Consider the following 24902-nt stretch of genomic DNA (forward strand, 5'->3'; position numbering starts at 1 on the left):
TCAATTGGCCAAGAATACTAAGACCCTTTTTCCATGCAAGACTTGGCATGAAAATTTATTGAAACGCTCCAGTTACTAATGTAACCTCGCTTCCCTGAGATAAGGAAACAAGCAGTGTGTTGCTGACACTTATGGGGAAACTTCTGTTTACTCTGATACTGACACCTGATTTTTTTCATGTTCTTGTAGCTGCACGAACCAATTTAGCTTCAATCCGCCAAAAGGGGTCCACTACATAAGATCTGAGTGGCATCTTTCAGAATCTTTTGACAAAAGCGACAGTTATAGATTTGCAAGCAACCTTATGGCAAGGCAACCTACACAATACTCATTCCCTCAACTCAGGGAACCAAGGTTACTTTAGTAACCAGAGCATTCCCTTTCGAACAGTCTCTCCTTGGACTATAGATAAGTTGGCACGGTATGAGGGTAAGGCAGATTCAATCTTCGAGCTCCCTTCAAAAATGTAATGACTAGGTTGCTTCTGCCGATTGACTGGGCAGCCACGAGAGAATGATTCAGGACGATGCCTAACCTGATTTTACCAAGTGAGACATGTTCCTGGGACAACATCGTTGTTGACCCTGGAACAACATTGTGATTAACCAATCAGATTTGAAGAACCAGTTTATAGATTTTGTGAAGTTTATGCTTAAAATCAATGTTTGGTGCTTGTACATCAGTGTCATTCATCTATCATTTCCTCTGATTTTAGGGATTACTCATGGTTAAGGTTAGGTTTAGGTGTAGGGATATGGTTAAGAATATATTTTTGGAGTAAAATGTTGTTCCAGGGTCAACAAAATATGTTGACCTAGGAACACATCGGACTTGGCAAAATCAGGACGTGCCAGGACGATGGCTGCCACATATAGTTTAGGGTGACCATACAGTATGAGCCATTTTCCCAGGACGCATCCTTGCCAGGAAATACAATATCCAGATTTTGGCTGTTTGTGTTGTGCAGTTCGATCATTGTATGACATTCATAAGAGCTATAGAGAGCAGAGCAGACGGCTCCTTATGCATTCAAATCACTCTCTTGGTACTTTGGTGTCATACAATGATCGGTGCGGAGCGACGCTTCAAATTGAATGAACGAACAGACAATTAACATGTACGTGTATTTGCATTGCTTTGATCATTCTCTGTAGATCTTACCTTCTCACACGCCATCATTGGTTGATTATGTAACATACCTGCATGTTAAAGGGCAAACTACTTTGGATGTTTTAGGCAATATAGAAATCCTGGCAAGGACACGTCCTGGGAAAATGGCTCATATGGTCATCCTAATATACTTTGAGTGTGGAAGGGGTGTGCTCAGAATGTCCCTGCTGGCGAGGTAGTACTTTTTCAAAGTTTGGGGAGAGGACTTGGGAGCTAAACATCCTGATTGGTTGAGTTCATGCAGTTTGGTTGAGTTCAACCACCATTAATTTTCAAAATATTACTGTTATTGTGTCTTGAAATGTAATTTTAAAAGTATATCAGGTGAGAATGTAGTTGTTTAAAACTCAAATCTGTGGTTTATTTATAAAGATGGCGCCTATCACGAACAGTGGGAGCTCAGTGCTTATGTATCCGCCAAGAGCAGCCTCGCCTCGGCTAGACCTTCTGGTATGTGCCGCTGGGTCTGATGTTTCTTTACGGTTAAACATAAAATATAATTCATAAAATTCGTAAATCTAACAGGTTTTCTTTGGTCTGTATTCAATGTATCTATATGTTAAAATGAAAATAAAAAGAAGCAATTCATATAATATTTCTTTTCATTGTAATGGCTGTATATATATACATTTCCCTGAACTAAGTACATTTCTGCAGCTGTTATTATGTTTAAATGAAAACGAAAGGAGGCAGTGGTATTTGATATCCTATTTTGTTTTATTGTAAATGTACAGTGAGGAAAATTGCAGTAGCCATGGTCAGCCGACCGATGTTATCAAGCACGCTGCTGTTTGCTGATTTACTGGATTTGCGTCATCGCAGACATCACACTCCCGAGTCGAATGCGCAAAGTCAGACCTACTGAGGATCCAGGTCCAAAATCAACGTATTTTGTATTGAGAAATGCACGCAGACCTACATCACCAGTCTATTTGCCTAATCTTCCCGGTACTTTAGAACATGGTGGAAACGCAGAAAGCAACAGGTCTGGGGAAAATAGTTCCTGGGGAAAAAAGTTCCTGGTACAAATTTTCCGGGTAATTTCGGTGGAAATGCGGCATGTATCAACTCGGGGAACCACTAATTTTTCCTGACCTGTCTGATGACCTGAGTGAGTATAGTGCCGTTTGGGGGGAGGCATACAGGTGAGTGCTGGGCCAATCAAGGGCAAGGGCATCTTGCTGTTTTGATAAGTAAATTGGGATGTGAAAGTTGTCTTTTGAGCCAAAGAGTTCGACATCTTCCTTATCAAAGTCAGACCAGATAATTTGAATCATTTGGGGATGTTGTTTCCATTCTCCTGGAGCCACATTGCCCCTAGACATCACAGTCCGCCCTGCACATGAACTACTCTCAGTGAGAGGAGTTTGCATTGCGCCAATAAAAGGAGGCATAGAGCCAACCTGTGAAGGGAGCATGACCTGAGACCGCCTTGCTGATTGATAAAGCCTACCACCATCTTTTTGTCTGAATGGACCAGGGTGCCCATTTAATGAATGGACCATTTAAGTGCCCATGGAAAGTTTTCAGGGCTAGAAAAACCACCATCATCTCAAGACAGTTGATGTGAAAGCATTGCTCCAGGTTTGACCAGGAGCCGAACACAGGTCTTCCCTAATACAGATCTCCCCAACCCGAGTTGGAGGCAGTTTTTTCCAAGGGACCAGAGCTCTGATGCAGCGGTGGGTTAACCTGAAATGAAAACATCCCAGGCTCCCAAGCATGGGATGAGACATGGGCTTTGAGCCAATAATGGAGTGGCTGCATGTGAAGCAGGCCCAGAGGAAGTGACCGACATGAGGCTGAGCATCCTCTGGAAAGCTCAGAGAGGTTGTGAAGTCCTTAGTTTGAATGTCAGGGAGCGTTCTTGCGTAATCCATGCAGCATTCAGGCAGAATCAATTACTGTGCATAGAAATACTACTCTCTGGCTGGGAGATAAATTGATTCTCAACCCCAGCCCCCAGCCACTCCAGGTTCCTGTTCTGAATGGGCTAAAATCAACCAATCACCAAGGTAGGAAACAAGTAGTGTTTTGTCATCTGGGGGCACTGCTGAAGCCCAAGCTCTGATTTAGGCTGGGGCTATGGTGGCACTGGCTTAGGAGGCTGCTGAAAGGATGGAGCCTTCTGGTAAATTGAAACTGCAACCACACTGGAGCACTTTGGCTTAGAGACACATTGCTTGCGATGACTTCTGTGTCGCTGTAAACTACTCAGCAATGCCATCCACGGCTGGGCCAAACAGTCTTTAGGGAAAATCTGGTAAGGTGACCTTGTCAGCATCCCTGATCTCCATTAGATTTAGCCAAGGGTGGCACTCCAGCACCACCAAGTTGGCAATGGCCTTGCAGATCGTCTGCGCTGTAGCCTTAGTAGTGCACAGAGCCAAGACAGTCACTGTGCACAGCACTCTGAAGACATCAGAACTCTAGCACGATAAGTCCATGGTGTTGAGAAGTTTGGCCTGGAACACTTGGAGCACTGCCATCGTGTGAAGCACTGAGCTAGCCTGGCCAGTCACAATCACGGCACAACAATTGGAACAACGTCGCTGGTGAATTTGCTCAGACATTTGCTCTAATAGGCATGGGATGGCCACAAGGGAAGGCTTCTGGCTTCTTCTGCTGCATGTATCTTCTTCTCACAATGGCAAGAAGCAGGCTTAGGTTCTTCTCTCATTCTTCTTTCATTCTCCCTGGCTTAAAGGGGTCATATGATACGATTTCAAGTTTTCCTTTCTATTTGGAGGGTTACAAGCTGTTTGTGAATAGATTAGATCCCTAAAGTAGCAAAAACTAAAATCTCATTCCCTCAAATTCTTTATAAATGTTAAGACTCATCCACCCCCTCCTAAAATACCTAATTTAAACACGCCCCCACATGTCTATGTCACAATGTGGGAAGATTTGCATTACACCGCCCAAGAGTTAATGCAAAGAAAGAATGCATAACTTTAATTCTCGGTGTTGCCACTGGCGCCATATTGAGGAGACGCTGTTTCATTTTAAAAGGGAAACTACTTTGTTTGGCCTTCCAAAATTGGACACAACTAGAAATCAGTGCTTAAATTGTATTTACAACACGTTTCCAGAACAATTTAACCCAGAAATTCAGCCTACTCATTTCATGGAGGACTGTTTCCTGATCCTGGGAGAGAAGACTACAATGCCGGCTGTTCTGACTCTGACTCTGTTCTGACACTCTTTAAGTACGTTTACATATGTAAAGGATTTGCCACTGACGCATGAACACATGTTTTGAACAATGTAGAGCAGCTCAATTCCAGTCGTGTGTTCTGCACATTTTGTATGTTTCTCTTATAAATTTAAATTAAATTAAAAATTAAATGTATGCATTTAGCAGACGCTTTTATCCAAAGTGACTTACAGTGCATTCAGGCTATCAATTTTTACCTATCATATCGCTTCAGGCACTTCTTCTATTTGAACGTAATACCCCTGGGATGTGGACATCAATGGATATATATCCATGATTCCAGTTTGAAGCGAGCATTGAAGTGTGTGAGACGTGAATTTATTTACAGGGGTATATGATTCACACTTGCCCGTGTGTGAAGACATTATGCAGTGCACATCCGTGAATGAATGTTCGGAAGTGAAGTACAGATTTAAACATATTTCCTCTGCTCAGGGAGTAGGGAGCAATGAACACTGTGTAGGGACCATGTACAATACTGTACAGTATGTGAAAAATAATATTTTTGTAACCTTAAACCGCATAGATTTCATTACAAAAAATAATGTTCTTTTTAGCACCATTATATGACCCTTTAAGGCCTGTTCGTGCCAAGAACGATAAGTATTATGATTACTATAATAATATCTACATTAACATTGACATCAACAGATTAAAAGCATTCTGTTAATCTGAAGCATACACTGTAGTTCTGTCAACTGCTGCTTAAAATACTCAAGTTCTTTGAAGTTGGGTAGATTCTGATTGGCTGTCAACATTTGTATCATTCATTAACTAAAATTAAACTTCTGAAAGTGACTCCAATGATATATTTCCTCTGTGTTGTTATCATTATAATTGTGACGTGGACTTCCCTATGCAAGTCAAAAACCACTGCACATCATAAAGAGTAGTTAATCTCATTTTTTCCACAAAGCATGATAGTTTGGTATAATATATTAGGGACAGATGAGTCAACTCATCATTTGACACTTGAATTATACTATAGCCTACCAGACAATTCACAAGAAAGTCCAAAATGATCGATAATAAACATCAGGCGACATACTGTACGAATAGCTGAAAATAAAAGTTTTGTATTCCTAAAATTGCTTCAGAAATACCATGGTACTTTTTATTATCCATTCATCCAATGTCTCGATATCTTTACTAGGTGGCAGTAGCGCCACAACAACTACGTTGATCAGAACTGAAACAGCACCGAAGAAGAAGAAAACAGTCACAGGTCACCGGTATATCTAGAAGTAGGAGGAGAAAGCCGGCTGAAGCCTTGCGTTCAGCTTTTACATTGACATATGTTCTCGGTTGACATCTGAGATCGAACTTCATTATTTTCTTTTGTCAAAACAGATCATCATGGCCAAGAAGAGAAGCGGAAACCGCGAGACAGAGAGCAGTCCGCTGGTAGAACCGGAGCCGAGGCCCTCCAAACAAACTCCGGTCCTCAAAGGTGATTTTATATATAATATCAGTCTCACAAAGTTGTAGCTTTCCACGATTATCCGGAGGCGGAATAATAGATATTCACTGAGAAATTGTTGTTTATGAAGACCAGACAACCTGGCAGCTGGAGCTTGAACATCCAGGACTAAGGTTAATGTAATATTGATTAGCGCTTCAGTTGAACGATCAAAGCTTTTGTCTGTTAATAATAGACTCTGAAGTGTGGCTTACAATGATAGAAATCAACACAATCTACAGCAAAGCTTCATCGGAAATGGATCTAAATGTGACTTGTTTTGATTTATGACATGTTTTGACTTATTTGGCTAGTCAAATGGAGTGAAGGATTGTGTAATGCAGTGATATCTGCTTGGTTTAATTCGCATTACTCATGCTTTCAGCATTCAACCTTTAAACTGATCTTTTTGTTCAATGCCACATGAACAAGAGCTATTACTTAGTCACATGGCCGTAGCCAGGCTTTGAAAATTAGTGAGGTCCAGGGGGTTTCTAAAATAACCCAATTATTATAGAATAGTGCTATAATAACCCCTATAAATACAAATAATTGTATACACTAACACTTGAAAAGAGAGAGACATGTAGATGTTTTTGGAGGGATGCTCATTTTTAAATCATACCCTATTTATTGCATCAAAGTTTGTTAATACTATATTTATGGGGTGGATAATTTTATCAGTAGTTTATTATTCATGTAACGATACATTCTGCCCACCAAATGTCAAGGTCAAACGTATGTCATATACGTATTTTCACGTGATCAACCCGTGTTCGAATCTGCCTTTTGGCGAACTTTTTTTCTCCCTTTTCAAATTTCAAATCACATCAGAAAATAATTTATTTTCAATGAAAATGAAGTAAATAATCAAAAAGTTGAAAATAAGGTATTGGGTGGGAAGGTGTAGGGAGGGCTTTATTGACCCAATAAGGTGGCATCCATTTAATTACACTCAATAAGTTAATATTGCATTGCATTGTTTTATAATTTAGTTTTAAAATGTAATTATAATGTAATTAACATAGTATAAATAGAATCTATAGCTACTTGCACTTAGTGTAAGTAGCATATCAATAAAAAATGCTGCTATTTGCCCTTAGTGTAAATAGCCGTTGCCTTTTTTGTTATTACTTTTTATTTTATTATAAGTCAAAAACTGCTTATAATAGCTGGATCAGGCGACACGGAGGCTGCGTCTCGTACACAACTTTTCACAGACTTGATCACTTCGGAAGTGTCTCGCAATGATCATTTTTATACCACGGACGCTAAACATTCTGAATTATACATGCAGACATTAATATGAAGAGTTTGGCAGCAAATTAGTCAATCAGAGAACAATTTTTATTTTCGAAAATTAAAAATTTACCTCATAGCTGGCTTCGGGCCTGCTTAGTCACATTATTAATTACATTAGCTGCCAGTGGGAAAAAAAATACAGTTGATAAATGACAGAGCTTGTAACAAAAGGTATATTTAGAATTTGAAGTCATTTAAAATATATAAAATGTAAATCAAATATTGCTTTAAAATGTAAAAACTACTTATGAATTTTATTTACTTAAAATATATAATATTATGTTGTTCTTTACATTTCAAAATAACATTCTTAAAACAAAAAAGCACATCCAAATACATACATTTCTGTCATACATGTCAGTTTTCTGTTAATGTGTTTCTTAATCCTTCCAAAATAATCTTGAGTAAATACAATGTTAAAACGAATGCAAAAATGTTTCTTTTTCCAGCACTCAAAATTCATGGGAATATGTTCAGCTGAAATCTTTCCAAAACATGCTTAAGTGCAGAGTTGTATGTTTGTAGGATACTTTATTAATTTCGCTGTTGGTACAAAATTAGTTTTGAATTTTTCATAATTTGTCCCAGTAGATATTAAACTGGCCAAAACCTTTCAACATCATGTGAACGTCACAGGGCAAATTAAAAACACTGCGTGTGATTTATTATTTTTTTCATTTAGGAGTCGGACTGAATTGATCTAAATTAACATTGTATTTTTCTGTTTCATAATAATTCTGAGTGAACCGATTGTCTTTTAATACAGCAGAAACATCCCCAGATTAAACCTTCTAGATTTATGCCTTGATTGTATGATGCAAAAAAAAAAAAACATCTTCAGCCTAATGATAATTTATTTTCAATTAATTGTATTAATGTTTAACCTAAGATCACACTGATGATGAAGCCTGTAAACATGTTTGCATGTGAAAGAGCCCCTCAGATTTTCCTGTGTTTAAACATCTAGCTGTTTTTGTAAATCAGTTTTGTGTTGCTAATAGGACAGAATTTACACACTGCTCCTTTAAGATGATGTCACATTATCATATGTGATTTTTGGCTTTGTAGTTCTCTTGCTCACCATGCACGAGAGGTCTCATGGGCCTGGATCTCCCCGAGGATTGTGAACAAGTGATGCAAATATATGCGGTATGTTGCATGATTGTTGATAGAGGTTATTCATGAAGTGTTTTTGAATTATTCCCTCAGGACCCCAGTCGTCAGGAGGAGCCTCCGCACGCATGTCAATCCTCCTCCTCATCACTATCTTTGCCTGTTCGGCTTGTGTCATGTATCTGCTGTTCAGAAATTTCCCAGAACTGAGCGAGTAAGTCTACCACCCCTTAGATTTGTGTACTGAACATAAAGAGTGTTTCACGGTGACTCGACAAAGGTTTGACGTCTTTCTTTCTCCCATGCAGAGACGAGAGAGAAAAAATCAAAATCCCTAAAGACATGGATGATGCCAAGGCATTGGGCATAGTGCTGTCCAAATACAAGGACACATATTATACTCAAGTGCTTTTAGCATACTTTGCAACATACATCTTGTATCCTTTGTGCCATGATTAATTATGAAATTAACCTTTTTCAGAACTTTATTTTTTTAAATGGGTCATATTAGACCCCTGTTAGCAGACAGTTTGCTTGAAGTATCTATTTTTCATCTTTGTATAAGCTACGTAAAACATTTGGCCAGACTTGCGTGTTTATTCACTACTGAGTTAAAGCCTTAACTAAGCCTTACTCAGCCTTCAGACGTTTGCCATCCCAGGCTCCATATTTCTCAGTATACTCTCTGGTTATCTCTACCCTTTTCCATTAGCTCTGTTCCTGGTCTGTCTGGTAAGTTCCTTGTTTGTAGTCAAATTCATTTCAAAACAGTCTGTCTGCCAAACATTCTCTTCTAGTACAAAAAAAGTGAGTCTTTGTTCTGTAAATATGTTGTTGTGTTTTGTGGTTAACAGTGTTCTGGCCTTGGAGCGTCTTTTTGCTATATGTTGTCTTATTTAGTCGGGAGGCCGATGGTGTACAAGTACCTCACAGAGAGAGCTCAGAAATGGTCACAACAGGTGAGATTTTCATATGAATAGCTTTCATTTTTGTATGTAAATTGACTGGTTATAATGTTGAGCCAATGTCGTTTAATGTCACTGCAGGTGGACAAGCACAGAGAGCACCTCATTAATTACATCATTTTTTTGAGAATAACTCCTTTCCTTCCAAACTGGTTCATCAACATCACCTCGCCGGTCATTAATGTGCCTCTGGGTGTCTTCTTCCTGGGGACCTTTCTTGGTAAGATAATTGAAGTTTGTTGGTAACGCTGCAGTCATATGTACTGTAATACTATGAAGTATCTAAAATTGCTTGAGGTCCATTAATGAACACTCCTCACCAGCTGAGGTCCAGAAAAATATTGACCTAAAAACATGAGTTGATAGTTTTTACCAGACCAGGGAATCTGCAGTATAATTTTAAACTTCTTAAGACCTGCACAAATTAAATTAAAATGAATGCAAAAATTACGATTTGTAGTTCAGATTCAGGTTTTCATAAAAAACTAAAAGTTTTATAGTTCACATTTCAGCCTATAAACATTTTTTTTTCTAAATATTTCAGCAATCGATTATTATATCTGGTAAAAGACATAAATATATGTTTCTGTATTGTTAAAACTATTCTGATACATATACTTCTTGTCGTTCCACCAGTTCACATTTACAACTCTGCTACGTATTTGTAGCGTACAAACTTCAGTTGATTTTCACATTGGTCTGACCAGAAACAGCAGATGGGTTTATTGAAATCTCATTCTCTGCCAGCAGGAGGTGCTTTTGGAATGGCAGAAATATGTGGAGCTTAAAATAGGACGAAACTATTTGAGTTGTGTAAAATTGAATTTTTGACAAGTGGCATTTAACTAAACTGAGTATTATGTGGCATTTAACAAAGTTTTGACTTGTGTGTGTGTGTATGTATATATATATATATATATATATATATATATATATATATATATATATATATATATATATATATATTTTTTTTTTTTTTTTTTTTACTTGAATACTGAACATTTGAAATTTAACACAATAAAAACAAATGTCATAGACATGTATGTATGGATTTTTTGTTCTGAATTCTTAGACTGCATATATGCATATATAGCTGTTTAAAAACACAGCTTCAAGTTTTTAAGATGAAGAAATTCAGAACATCAAATTCAGTATTCTAAAATTCAAAACGCAGAAATTCAAAATGCATAGAAAGTAGGTCAGAGGTCATACACAGGGAAGAGTAGATCGTCGAATAGTGGAACGATTCATTTGGCCAGTTACTAAGGTGACAGGGAGAGGACATATTTGTTTACCTTAGTTTGTCATGGCCACTACATATTAACTTGGGAATATGGTAATAGGTCGTGGCCACAAGATAATTTTGTTGTGGTAACAATATCCTTAAGTCTTGGCCATGTGATGTTAAGTTGTGGCCTGAGTTGTTATGTTGAGGATACAACATCCATTTCTTGTGGCCACAGCTTATGTTGAGGGAACAACAGTGGTTGAAGTGGGCCTGTATGGACCGGTATGCAGTACCAGCACTTCTATATTTTAGTATTTATTGCACCAGCACTTTTTTGTACACACCCGCACTTCTGACTTCTACATATCTTTGCTCTCTTGTTGATTTTGATTGCTTCCATTGTCCTCATTTGTAAATGTTCTAAATGACTAAATGAATAAAAACCTACCATGAAAAATAAATAAAATTTTGTTAAATTTCAAATGTTCAATATTCAAGTAAAAAAAAAAAAAATCTAATTCAAAACGGTTAAATGCCACATAATATTCAGTTTTGTTAAATTAAACTTGTCAATAATTCAAATTTACACACTTCAAATTCAAATAGTTTTTTCATATTTTAAGATCCATAGAAATATGTTTCCCTGGTAACGGCTGTAAACAAAGCAGCACAGCACTGGACTTTGAAACGTGCAGCACTCATGTTTATTTAATTAAATCACAGCCTTTTCAAGTTTAATTGTCACATTCAGCCATATCGTAATTCTTGTCTTTCCGTCCCCAAATTTAAGACCTCCTGAAATTATAAAGAATTTATTGTACCTTTTTAAGCCTTTTTATGGACTTCAGTTTGATACAACTAAATTTAAGACTCGCGAACTTTCCTAATTTTTTAGAATGCCATTGTCTTTTTTTATTTCTCTTTTACTTCTCTGTGCTCTGCTTTCTGCTCTCTTCACTGCACGCACAACCTCATGTCTGACCATAGCAATAGTTAAAGGCATAGTTCACCCAAATAGCAAAATTATGTCATTAGCAACTTGCCCTCATGTTGTTCCAAACCCAGTAAGACCTCTATTTATATCTTTGGAACACAGTTTAAGATATTTTAGATTTAGTCCGAGAGCTCTCAGTCCCTCCATTGAAGCTGTGTGTACGGTATACTGTCCATGTCCAGAAAGGTAAGAAAAACATCATCAGAGTAGTCCATGTGACATCAGAGGGCCAGTTAGAATATTTTGAAGCATTGAAAATACATTTTGGTCCAAAAAAAGCAAAAACTACAACTTTATTCAGCGTTTTCTTCTCTTCCGGGTCTTTTGTGAGAGAGAGTTTAAAACAAAGTAGTTTGTGATATCTGATAACAAACCAATATCTCTGTGTTCATCTTCAGTTCTCTCTTCACAGCAGTTCAGTCAGTGTATTGTTTTAGTAAATGAATTACTCCGGGATATTGGTTTGTTTGAACTCAGAGGGAGTGTCAGCCACATTAAAAAAGTTAACAGCTTAAGTCATTTGTGGATTAATGCGTATTAGAGACGTGAACCGTTTCAAATGATTCAGTTCAATTTTGTGAACTGGTTCAAAAAGATCCAGTTACATTGAGTGATTCGTTCACGAACCTATGATGTCACATGGACTACTTTGATGATGTTTTTCTTACCTTTCTGGACATGGACAGTATACCATACACACAGCTTCAATGGAGGCACTGAGAGCTCTCGGACTAAATCTAAAATATCTTAAACTGTGTTCCGAAGATGAACTGAGGTCTCAGGGGTTTGGAATAGGGCTGCACGTTGTCAAGTTTTTCATTAACCGTTAACCGAGGCCCTTAGCGGTTAATACTCGGTTAACCATAGTGTGCCATAGTAACCATAACCATAGTAATTTCCGGACATTGGCCAAAATTTTATCTCTCCGTTCAAATTGTCCTATTAAAACTGCCTAATAATGCCGCCCATTAACACAATCTGAATTTGAGAATAAGCCTAAAATGTATAAGGCAAAAGGTAACAAGCAGACTCCGCGGCCGCCTCGCTAAGGCTATGACTATGACTATGTTTGACACGTACAATATTTGAAAATCGATAATTATTTATTTATTTATTTAAATTACATTTATATCTGAATTTATGTCAACCTATAGACTTTCAAATATCAAAATGTCATGAATTAATATGTATTTTTGTACAAAATGACATATAAACATATTTTCCTATTATACTTTGCCTGGAAACGCTTCCAACAAGGCGTCGGTTCTATTTCTAGCATGCACGCGTCGAGCCGCGCGTCTCACGCAGGCAGTCGGCAAGCTCTAACCTGTTAACATGGGAACCGAATTAAAAATAGACACGCCACGCATCCAGTGTGTCCTGACCGGCCTAATGATGCCCGGGTGTTGGCTGTTGAGATTACAACAACGAGGTTGTACTTGAAGTATATCTAAGCACTGTTTTGCAATACTTGCATTTTGCCCCGTCACTCGTATTAGCCCGCTTCATATTAGAAAAATGACTTCTTCTTGTGGACATTACAAATGTCTGGGAGCGCTCTGGCGGTCTCTGGTGGTGCAAAAATGTATTACAACTAAATTCAATGCACGCCATTGACGTCACTTAACCGAGCAAAATGTTTCACTCGGTTACACAATTTTTAACGGTTAATCGGTTAACCGGTTAACCATGGACACCCCTAGTTTGGAACGACATGAGTTATTAATGACATAATTTTTTTGGGGGGGTGAACTAACCCTTTAAAAAAAGCTGACCTTGATGTACTTGATATAAATTAAATTTTGTTATAAAATAGCGTCTGGCATCTACAGTATTTATTTCATTATGTCAAAAGGCTTTGTGGTCAGGATGCACGCATCTCACAAGTCCACCATTTGGCAGCCCATGTATATCTTATTACATACAAAGGTATATATATATATATATATATATATATATATATATATATATATATATTTATGCTGTCAATCGAAAAAAAAAATGTAATTGCAAATTTTTTCAGAAATTAATCGTGATTAATCCCACCTGACATTAAAGTTTTTAAAAATACTAGCAATAATTTCACGTTCAGTCTTCAAATGAATGTACAAACAACATAAAGACAATATATTTTCAGTATTTGTGTAATCACATCGTAATATTTTCAGCTACATGTGCCCTTCAGCAAGTAAGAAATATGCTGAAATTGAATAAAAGTCTCAAACACCAAATTTTTGATTAAAAATAGATGAATCCTAGAAAGCTATAAAAGCTCTTTTTTTTTTTTTTTGCAGTTTGATTAACAGGCATCACAGCAGCTATATTATTTGTTTTGTTTTTTTTGGCTACTATTACTTTAAGAGCTGCTGCTGGTGCTCATGACACCGATTTGACACTCATCTCTTTACCTGTTCTGCTTCTGACCCACCTCAGTCTTTACTAATGAGCTGACGAGTTGAATTGAGTGTGTTAGAGGAGGCTCCAGGACAGTTTTGCAAACCGCTGCATTTCAGAGACATGTTCTTAAATGTGACTTCTATACATATAACAAATACTTACATACATGCACAGTTTTAAGGCAGCTTTAATTGCCTTTTTGGTAACATGACTTAACTGATGAAATAACTGCAACATTGCATGCTTGTATAAGTAAATCATCCAATAGCTGTTATCTGATCTCTTCTATAGGAGTGGCTCCTCCATCCTTCGTGGCGATTAACGCAGGGACGACTTTGTACAAACTGACCACAGCTGGCGAGGCCGTGTCCTGGAACTCTCTTCTCGTGTTGGGGCTTTTAGCTGTGGTCTCCATCCTTCCCGTCTGCTTTCAGAAGAAAATCCAGCAGAAACTTGAGTAGAGATCATCATCACCCCCTGCTTGATTCAACTCAGGAATGATACTGGTCCTCTAAACTTCTCCTTGCTTTCTTCTCCTCTTTTATGCATGTACAACAAACCCTCATTTCATCATATAACGGACAGCCAGTGGCTGTCAGGACTGGCCTTCCACTGATTCGACAGTACTTCCATGGAATGAAACATTTTCCATTTAAGCAATATTTTCGATATTGATGTCTTCAGTGGATTTTCAGTTTCTCAATATTTTTCACAATGATTTATGTGAGATACACTGGAAGAGGCATATTTTCACTCCCTCTGAAGTTGCCGAGCTAAAATGGAGCTAAAAGTGCCAATTTCAACCTTTTTTTACTGTTGATTTAAGGTTCAAATGTGTTTGAGAATGAGGTATTACATGCATCAGAAACCTTTTGCGGGCGAGCTTTGTGGGTTTACTACTTCTTTTTCTTATTTCTCATGCCAGCTGAGACTGCGGTAGGGATCTGAATGGACGATCTCTTGACAGTTCCCCGTGTACTGCTGCTAACTGTAGACGATAGTGCTTAGCTGTTGTTATAGACTTTATTTTCCCCCAAAACTGATAAATATGGATGATGCCACATTAGTATTACAGATCAAAACTGTAGATAAAACATATTGATAGTTTCTGCCTTAATATAACTAGTTAAGTTAATTGAAGTAAAAGAAATGGCACGAATATCCTGATGTCACGCATACTGAACCATTAACACCTATTTTAGCATTTAAAACTATTTTTAATTTTTTATATTTGGACGCAGGTTTTTGAAGTAGTCAAAATGCTGAATTATTATTATTATTATTATTTTTTTTTTATCAAACATTTTATAATTTAAGTAATATAATATTGGGTTTTGTTTGTTTTTCATTTAAGCCACGTGACAGAGGGAAGTATTAAATTCTGGAAATATAGGAGATTTGTAACTGTTACAGTCGGTTTAATCAAGCGCATGTCTATTTAATGGAATAATTCACACGAAAATGTAAATTTGCTGAAAATTCATTCACCCTCAGGCCATCAGAGATGAGTAGATGAGTCTGTTTCTTTATCTGAGCAGATTTGGAGAAATTTAACATTACATTACTTGCTCACCAACTGATCCTCTGCAGTGAATGAATGGGTGCCGTCAGAATGAGAGTCCAAACAGCTGATAAAAACACAACAATAATCTGAAAGTGATCCATACGACTCCAGTCCATCAATTAATGTCTTGTGGAGTGAAAAGCTGCATGTTTATAAGAAACAAATCCACCATTAAGATATTTTTAATTTCAAACCGTTGCTTCCGGCTAAAATGTTATTTTACTCCCTCTGTCCATAATATTGCTTTTTTTTTCTGTGAAAAGCCTGTCTTGTCTGAATTGAGAGAGAAATATGCTCCGATCAAGCACTGTTACCAAGTGAAAACAGTCCAAAACAGTTGTATGTTGAAGGATTTTAATGTGAGAGGACAACAGGGGATGGACTTTGTAAATGGAGGAAGCATTACTGTGAATTATGGACTGGTATTTTGGCCAGAAGCGAATGTTTAAATTTAATGCTGAATTTGTTTCTTACAAACACAGCTTTTCGCTTCACAAGACGTTAATTGATGGACTGGACTCGTGCGGTTTACTTGTGGATTATTGTGATGTTTTTATCAGGTGTTCGGACTCTCATTCTGACGGCACCCATTCACTGCAGAAGGATCCATTGGTGAGCAAGTAATTTAATGCTAAACCTTGGATGTACTGAGGGTGAGGCATTTTCATGTGTGGGTGAACTTTTCATTTAATTGACACAACTTTATGCTGTTAAACTCTCTGCAGTTAAATTTGCCTTTCAGTAAATCAAATCAGTCTTAAAAAAATGACTATAATATTGTTTTCCTTTTTTTCTGAATATAATAGTCATTAAACCCTCAATATATTAGTTCCTTGACTGAAAATGAAATCAACAATTTGTGCAATGGGATAAATAGACCACCTGCACTGTAATTTCTCTTACTTGGTATGGTGTGATGAGGGACGGTTCTTATTCCAGATTTCATTACCCTGTTACCTCTTTTCAATTGTTCTCTCATGTTGCATTAATTTATTTTTTGCAGTTTCTGTCTGAATGTCAAACCTAACATTTAGTTTTTGTCATCTGTAAATGTCTAAATGTTCCCAGCAGCTCTTGACGTTACATGGCACTAAGCCGAGGGAGCGGATGTGACTGAGTTATTCAGTTGTTCTGCAACAGTTTCAAGCCTCAGCAAGCTGTATTTGTTATGATGATGAGTAGTGTGTTGATGTACGCTCTCGGACCCATTTATAATTTACCAAGTTGTACTCATCCTGATTTTTCTCCAGCAATTTTTTTTTTTTTTTTTTTTTTACAGAACTCCTCAATAAATTAAGGCTACTGATTCCAGTATTACGTAAGATTTAATTGACAATGTATTGTTGTGTCCTTTATTTTTTAAAATCTATTCATTCATATCTGTCCGTCTTCTTGAAACATAATATATTTATGATGACATAATTAAATACATGAGTAACATTTACCTCTTCTGAATTTGCCTTTTCATCATTTTAACTTAATTGCGGTGTCTGTGTGTGTGTTTTATAATAACATCTTGAAATTAAGGCTGTTTTAAATGAAGTAACCTAAAAAGAAACCATAGGATCTGCTAACAATTGACTTAAATCATATATGAATTTCCTTAAAGAGCTCTCATAATGCATTTTTTTTTTTGTAAGGACAACCCGTGTTTATCGTAATAATGTTAATAGACAAATCACTGCATGTAGTGTAGACCTTTTGACAAGTTATTTTAAAATGTAATTATTTTAATTATACATTTTTATAGGGCTATGACTCACACTTTGAATTAAATCACACACACACACACACACATATTTACATACAGGTGCTGGTCATATAATAAGAATATCATCAAAAAGTTGATTTATTTCACTAATTCCATTCAAAAAGTTAAACTTGTATATTTTATTCATTCATTACACACAGACTGATATATTTCAATTGTTTATTTCTTTTAATTTTGATGATTATAACTGACAACTAAGAAAAATCCCAAATTCAGTCTCTCAGAAAATTTGAATATAACTTAAGACCAATACAAAGAAAGGATTTTTAGAAGTCTTGGCCAACTAAAAAGTATAAAAATAAATAGTATGAGTATGTACAGCACTTAATACTTAGTTGGGGCTCCTTTTGCCTGAATTACTGCAGAAATGCGGCGTGGCATGGAGTCTGTGGCACTGCTCAGGTGTAATGAGAGCCCAGGTTTCTCTGATAGTGGCCTTCAGCTCTTCTGCATTGTTGGGTCTGGCATATCGCATCTTCCCCTTCACAATAACCAATAGATTTTCTATGGGGTTAAAGTCAGGTGAGTTTGCTGGCCAATTAAGAACAGCGATACCATGGTCCTTAAACCAGGTACTGGTAGCTTTGGCACTGTGTGAAGGTGCCAAGTCCTGTTGGAAAATGAAATCTGCATCTCTATAAAGTTGGTCAGCAGCAGGAAGCATGAAGTGCTCTAAAACTTCCTGGTATACGGCTGTGTTGATCTTTGACTTCAGAAAACACAGTAGACCAACACCAGCAGATGACATGGCACCGCAAACCAACACTGACTGTGGAAACTTTACACTGGACCTCAAGCAACGTGGATTGTGTGCCTCTCCTCTCTTCCTCTAGACTCTGGGAACCTGACTTCCAAAGGAAATGCTAAATTGACTTTCATCAGAGAACATAACTGTGGACCACTCAGCAGCAGTCCAGTCCTTTTTGAAGCTAGACACTTCTGATGCTGTCTGTTGTTCAAGAGTGGCTTGAGCTTGACACAAGGAATGCGACAGCTGAAACCCATGGCTTGCATACGTCTGTGTGTAGTGGTTCTTGAAGCACTGACTCCAGCTGCAGTCCACTCTTTGTGAATCTCCCCCACATTTGTGAATGGGTTTTGTTTCACAATCATCTGCAGGGTGTGGTTATCCCTGTTGCTTGTACACTTTTTTTCTACCACATCTTTTCCTTTCTCTTCGACCCTCTCTATTAATGTGCTTGGACACAGAGCTCTGTGAACAGCCAACCTCTTTTGCAATGACCTTTTGTGTCTTGCCCTCCTTGTGCAAGGTGTCAATGGCTGTCTTTTGGACAACTGTCAAGTCAGCAGTCTTCCCTATGATTGTGTAGCCTACGGAACTAGACTGAGAGACCATTTATAGGCTTTGCAGGTGTTTGGAGTTAATTAGCTGATTAGAGTGTGGCACCAGGTGTCTTAAATATTGAACATTTTCACAAAATTCTAATTTTCTGAGATACTGAATTTGTGGTTTTCCTTAGTTGTCAGTTAAACAATTGAAATACATCAGTCTGTGTGTAATGAATGAATATTAAAGTTTCACTCTTTGAATAGAATTAGTGAAATCAACTTTTTGATGATATTCTAACCAGCACCTGTGTGTGTATATATATATATATAAGTTAAGAGACATATATTTTTTAAGAAAAAATTGCCTGGCATTTTGCTGTTATGGCTCTGGATCTTGTCTACAACACAGACCTTATAAATGTTAATGTCTGATTTAATATTTTATAATAGTATCATGAGCAAAAAAAACTTATAAAACACATTTAATTTTTTTTGGCATTTAAAACATAATTGAAAAAGTGATACATAACTGAAATACTCAATACTGCTGTCATTACCATATTAGCCTACCAAACGTTATTAATTTTAGAGATTTGAAAAATATGAATAAATTGAACGAATGAATGTACATAAGATCGCTTTTCTTCCAGGACAGCCAAGAAACAAGTTGAAATGTATACATTTTTTTTTCCCCGATCGGACACAGTATCTTTATTGTTTACATAATTCCTAATTCATTTATGTTTAGAACTTCGGCTAAGTTAATTGACTGCTCCAATTTTATCCAGTAAGGAAAAATGTCACTCCATCACTCACAATATAGCCTAGCCTATCCATATCATTATTACACATTATGCCAAAATCGAACTGAAGGCTGATCAATGCCATCATGCTCTTTATTCAGGAGACAATAAAAAGTTACATGCATGTGATTTCCAAATTCACCACCAGAGGACAACATCAAACAACATATTTCTATTCTGCTATACGACACATTTTTAAAGTTTTACATTTAAAGCTAATTATTGGTTATCATGTTACCTGGCTTTCATGGCTGTTAAAGAGGCGATTATGTATTCGCACCAAAAGTGTGATGCGGCTGAGTTCCTTGGGTCTCCGGCGATGATGCTTCGGGGCTTTAACGCATAGCGGCATCCCGAGCAGAGCGATGCGCGTGCGCACAAGCGCGCGCAGAGGACGGAAAACAGCTGTACCGGAGGCCACAACGCGACTGGCGCTTGGGGCTCCTGACTTGGTCTGCATCCGCAATGGCTGCTCAGAGTGATCCAGAGAGCTCGTACTATGCGCTGCTCTAGACCCACACACAGAAGAGCACAAGCGGAGCCGACTCAAAATGAGCACCGGATTCAGCTCGAGCTCGTGCCGCTTCGCGGATTATTTCGTGACCTGCGGTCTGGACACCGAGAGCGGCTTAGAACCAGACGAGCTGTCCGGTAAGACCCGAGCAAGATTGAGGCTGGTTAGGACTCAGATTTCGACAGATTTATGTGGTTTTATTGTATTTATGCTTATACTTTTTCTTAGTTCTTTGATTTATCAATCATTGTGCTACAATAAATACTGAGTACTGTGATGATAACACCAACAAAACAGCTGAAAATACGCGAAAATATATTCAGCATGGTGGACGTGCGTAATATTCAACACACGAGTGCTGAGATTTATGTTATTATATTCTATTCACACACACTGGACGTGCAAACAAAAATAGATAACGTTAGTTACAAGACCCTTTGATTTGTCTTAAAGGAAATATTTCAACATTCTACTGACTTTTATTGGGAAAAAGCTTACTCAAATGAAGTAAACCCAGCAGAAGATAAAGCATCTGTCATTTAATAATAGCTCCTCCATTTATATCCTCTATACAAGCCATAAAACATACAGTAACTCAAAGCAGGGAGACTGACATTATTTACTTATGTAAGGCAAAAAGACTAAGGACCAGTAGCAGTGAAAGTCATAATGAATCTATATTCTGTAATAGTCTTCATATAATCAAGTGGTTTAATATAATCTTGTGTTGACTTCATAAACTGTTCATCTTCAGCATTAACCAAAACAAGGTGTTATTGTTATATAATCTGTTCAGACTATTCCGACCTAACATCTTATTGATCTACTCCTTCATCTCCAGCATTCACTCACTGTAATTGGACATAACATAATCCGGCCGTAGCATGTTTTAGTGTTTACTGTGGATCGTTTGCTATGTCGTCTCATGTAAAAGGCTCTTTGAACCAGCACGTGAAGAGTTGTTGGGCAAGAGTGCAGATTTCCTGTGGTTTCAGGCTTCCTCAAGTTTGCATCTTCAGTTTCGGTGCATTTCCACTGCTGTAATCAGAGCCTCCGTTTCCTCTCAAATGTTCATGGATTTTTGTGTGAAAAGGCTGTTTCATTTCACAAGGATTCTGTTGCATCTGAGTCAGTTGTGCTGCTCTGTGAACTGAGCAACACCCGTGGTGTTTTAAATCGTATGTTAAAGGTGAAACATTGTGAATCAGCCCATGGATTTTGTTTGTTGAATTTAAACTCCAGGAAATTCTGTTTATGGATGCAGAGCACAACAAGGGAAGTTTCTGTTGGTCAGGATTATTATTAACTGCTAAATTAGCAGTTAATAATAACATATACTAATTACAGTTTTGGCGCATCATTTTTGACATTTAAATCAGTATTCACAATGTTAAGTGCATAACAGAAATCCAATTAGAATTGTGCCTAAAACACCAAGACGAATTGCACGCTTGGCAATTAAGCTCTCTCTGACTTGTACACCATGTGCAAGATAACAAGTAGTAAGTCAATGTCCTCACACTGGCCTCAGGCCATTGAATCATCCTCCTTACTCTTGTGTATTTTGTTAGAGAGTGTGATTATTTGTGTTGGGCGACTTTGAGTTTTGGAGTAGCTTGCAATCACTAATGTCTGTTGAGAATACGTTGTGTGGAATATATTGATGAGCAATAAATGAAACATTTAGAGATAGCGTTAGTGAAAGTGACCAGGACATGCCCCCTTGGGAAGAGCCCGATCATTGGAGCGTGTCCCACACGTACCCTAAAGACAAAGAGAGGTCAATGAGATTCTCTGTGGAGAACAAAAAGCCATCAATTCCTAATGCAGCATCCAGTCACATCGTTGTAGCAGGATTTTAGTGACTCGATACAATTTTAATATTTTTTTTTTTTAAAGGAGATGTACAATTTCAAAGATTTCCTTGTTTTAAAATGTCATTTAAAATGTTTTAATGTGTCATGTTTTAAGCACGTGATTGGGTGACATTCTTTGAGCCTGTGTTGGCCTAGTTTAGCTGGGGAATGAAAGTGCTAACATGTCGTTTTTAGAGGAAACGAGTCAGTCATGTTTTTTCTTTGTCATGCATTTGCAATGTTATGATCTTTTTATTGAACTTTGATCATTTACAATGATGCTATCAAATGGTAATAAAATTAGACTTGACATTTTTTTTGCAACACAAATATAATAAATATATGAATGGCTATAAGAATTAAATGGAAAAATATGTTTTACTATGTTGCTTATTTACAAATAAAAGTTACACTTTATAGTAATTCTTTAAAGAAGATAGATAGATAGATACACACACACACACACACACACACACACACACAATAACGTACATTTTTAATCGATATAATATACAATATAATATGATAAGACCATTGACTTCCATTGTATGGACCAACAAAAAAACAAAACAGAGCCATTTCTTAAAATATCTTCTTTTATGTTGCACTGATGAAAGAAGTTAACACAGTTTTAGAAGGACATGAGGGCATGTAAATTATGACAGAATGGAATGTCTTTAGGTGAACTATCTCTTTAATGCACTGTATTGTTGAATTTTTATTTTAGCCATAGAACAGAGTTTTAGTGAATGGATTTTGATATAGACACTTTAGAAAAGTTCTTCAGCATAGCCATGTGAGCGTCCCATGATGCTTTCAGATACGCTCTTCTTCCCATTGCCGATGTTAGCATATATCTCATATCTCTTGGCAAAGAGAGAGAAAATAAGAGCCATTGTCATTCCTTGCATTTCGCTGTTGGGTCAGACAGTTGTGCTTGATTTAGCAGTAATGAAAAACATCCTTTAGACCATTGAAAGTGGGTCACAATTGCACTCGAGCATGTTTAAGAAAGAGCACGTCGGTTTTCCAGTGATAGCCTGATATGTTGCCCTCCTTAATTTTAAGGTAAAATGAAGACAAAACAGAATAAATATTTGTCCCAGGTGGGTAACAAACCTTACTATAATATGTACCTTTAATTAGTTATCGTATGAACAACCAGTCAGCAGTGATGCCTAAGTATATAAAATTTGCCTAATTTTGAGCGAACATCACTGAAAGTAATGACAACTTTACAGTTTAGTAAGTGAGTCAGATAAATAATTCAATAAAGGATTCATAAGACTAATTTAAGACTTATTGAAACTGATAATATGTGAGGTAATGAGTCATTTGATGAAGAAGCTGGCTTATAATATGTATGTAATATGAGTTATATGTTTGTGACTCACTAATACATTTTTGTGCACCCTGAAGACAACTTAATAGAAATTTATGTTATCCTTTTATTTTTTGTGGCACAATTTTTCTCTCATCATGTTCAATTCTCACAGCAAGCTCACAGATCGGTTAAATTATTTACCCTTGCATTGTGCTTGAGATTCGGAAAAGCAGTGGAGGAAACACTGAACTGTATTTATTTGGATACAAATGTGTAAAATAACTGTTAATTTCATATAATTTCCTACTGGGACTGTTTTAAAGGACACTGATCCTGTCCTGAAAGAAGTGCTTTCTAGGGCCTTAAGAAACTCTTGATTTTACGGTCCTCCCGCTTCCTGTACCTCTAGCATGTTACCATGGACGGATTATTTTAAACATCGACATTGCTAACATACTGGTTTTTCTTAGTTTGTTCCCTTATTCAATTATATAATTTAGCATTCTTATTAAAAATAAAGCAAGTACAGAACAAATGTACTTTACTTTAAGATAGCACTTAAGTATATTCTTTTTAATGTTTTTGGAAACTTAATTGCAATTAAAAAAATTTTTTATTACAGTTTACATTTATATTAAATGCAATTAGTTGAACTTAAAGAGTGCTTTTTTGACTCACTTGAAGGGAAAAGTTCTGTCATCATTTACTCAAATCTTCTTACATGTTAAGCAGATAGAAATTTAGACCGTTTTGGAACCACTTGAGACTGAATAAATGATGACAGAAGTGAGAAGTGCAGATTCAATACAGTTAAGTGCTTTTCTTTTTTCACGGGGGTTTGTGGGCCAGTTTTTTGGAACTGAAACTTTAAATGATTCTGGTTAAATGAGGTTCACTTGTGGTTCTTCCTTCCCTTGGAACTCCCAGAGTTACTCAGCAGTAAACGCTGGTGTTTTTCTTTGTGGCCTAACCGATAGTTAACACATGTTTGCTGAATCAACCATACAGCTTGCTTCTACTAGTTGTTGGGTTTTTATTATGACTCTCGTTTCACTGGATTCGTACTACTACATTAGAAGAGCCATACATATAGAGCTGGTTATGTGATGCAAATGTGAAAATGTATTAGTTTACAAACGTACAATGGTAAAAGTGATTGGAGGTAATCAAAATGTGCAAGAAACTGGGTAAAAATAAGGGTTTATTAATCTATAGTCTGCCCCTGGTTTTTTGTGTAAAAGTTGAATAAAAGTTGTTGTTTTACAAAAACTATAGTGTTAATTTCAGCTGTAAATTCATTGTATGTTTCCCCCAATGAGCATATGTTGGTTTAATTCATAGTATTGCTATTTGTAATAAAAACTCCATCTTGTATATAGATGTCAAGCCACCACAAAAACATAACAAAGTTTCTTATAGACACTTTCATCACTTTGAAATGTCAAAGAAATCCCTTTAGCAACTACTCAAACAAGGAAGTTATTAAAAACGTGCTTTAATTTTAACCAACAGGAAACCAAGGGGGCAACAAAACTCATAACACATTCTTAGAGTGCCAAAACCGTATGTGTGAAGAAGGCATTTAATATTTGCACATTCTCAGAGTCAGGCTGTGCATAAACCTTGTAAAAAATAAAAAAAAACTTTTTGTAATGTGACTGATCAAATTAATGCTGTTAATGGGGCTGCGGACTAACTAACTGTTGACTTATCTTCCCCACATAACCTTAAATTACCTGTGAAACTCATTATTATTTTTTAATTAGGTTTCTCATCCTCTGTCCTGTTGTTTATGCATAAAACAGCAGTAGTTCCAGAATGCTGCAAAGTTGGTGACAAAACCCTCTTTTATCCCCAATGACAGGGCACAGGGTGAGGGCTTCATTAGCATATGCATGAGAGGCCCTGCTAGCAGAGCGTTCTGATTGGCTGGCT

General features: G+C 37.0%; 2 protein-coding genes across 5 annotated transcripts in view; both read left to right on the forward strand.

Annotated features, from left to right (window-relative positions):
• Positions 1-5564: 5564 nt before the first annotated feature.
• LOC128016526 (transmembrane protein 41B-like) lies at positions 5565-16745 on the forward strand. Of its 2 annotated transcripts, XM_052601090.1 has the most exons (8): positions 5565-5631; positions 5738-5837; positions 8358-8475; positions 8570-8698; positions 8900-8993; positions 9116-9220; positions 9308-9446; positions 14137-16745. In XM_052601090.1, exons 2-8 carry the CDS (start codon positions 5744-5746, stop codon positions 14304-14306), a joined length of 849 nt encoding a protein of 282 aa, XP_052457050.1. In that variant the 5' UTR covers positions 5565-5631; positions 5738-5743; the 3' UTR covers positions 14307-16745. The 2 variants fall into 2 exon arrangements, with proteins under 2 accessions (XP_052457050.1, XP_052457049.1); XM_052601089.1 differs by lacking the exon at positions 5565-5631 and having other exon boundaries at positions 5638-5837.
• A 2904-nt stretch (positions 16746-19649) lies between these two features.
• LOC128016527 (DENN domain-containing protein 5A) overlaps positions 19650-24902 on the forward strand; it is a 46934-nt gene continuing 41681 nt past the window's right edge. For 2 of the 3 annotated variants that reach the window (XM_052601091.1, XM_052601092.1), the window contains exon 1: positions 19651-19924. In XM_052601091.1, the coding sequence (XP_052457051.1) occupies positions 19825-19924 (100 nt within the window). In that variant the 5' untranslated portion in view covers positions 19651-19824. Of the gene's footprint in view, positions 19925-24902 lie in introns of all 3 variants that reach the window. The other variant, XM_052601093.1, reaches the window with a different exon arrangement.

This window comes from Carassius gibelio, chromosome A7 (genome assembly GCF_023724105.1).
Source record: "Carassius gibelio isolate Cgi1373 ecotype wild population from Czech Republic chromosome A7, carGib1.2-hapl.c, whole genome shotgun sequence".
NCBI classification, from domain to species: Eukaryota; Metazoa; Chordata; class Actinopteri; order Cypriniformes; family Cyprinidae; genus Carassius; species Carassius gibelio.

Excerpts from the sequence above, each read along its gene's own strand:
- LOC128016526 (XM_052601090.1), top strand. The coding sequence starts at position 5,744 with ATGGCCAAGAAGAGAAGCGGAAACCGCGAGACAGAGAGCAGTCCGCTG. Across the intron at positions 8,994-9,115 it reads CTCTGTTCCTGGTCTGTCTG|TGTTCTGGCCTTGGAGCGTC; the intron begins GTAAGTTCCTTG and ends TGTGGTTAACAG. Across the intron at positions 9,447-14,136 it reads CTTCCTGGGGACCTTTCTTG|GAGTGGCTCCTCCATCCTTC; the intron begins GTAAGATAATTG and ends TCTCTTCTATAG.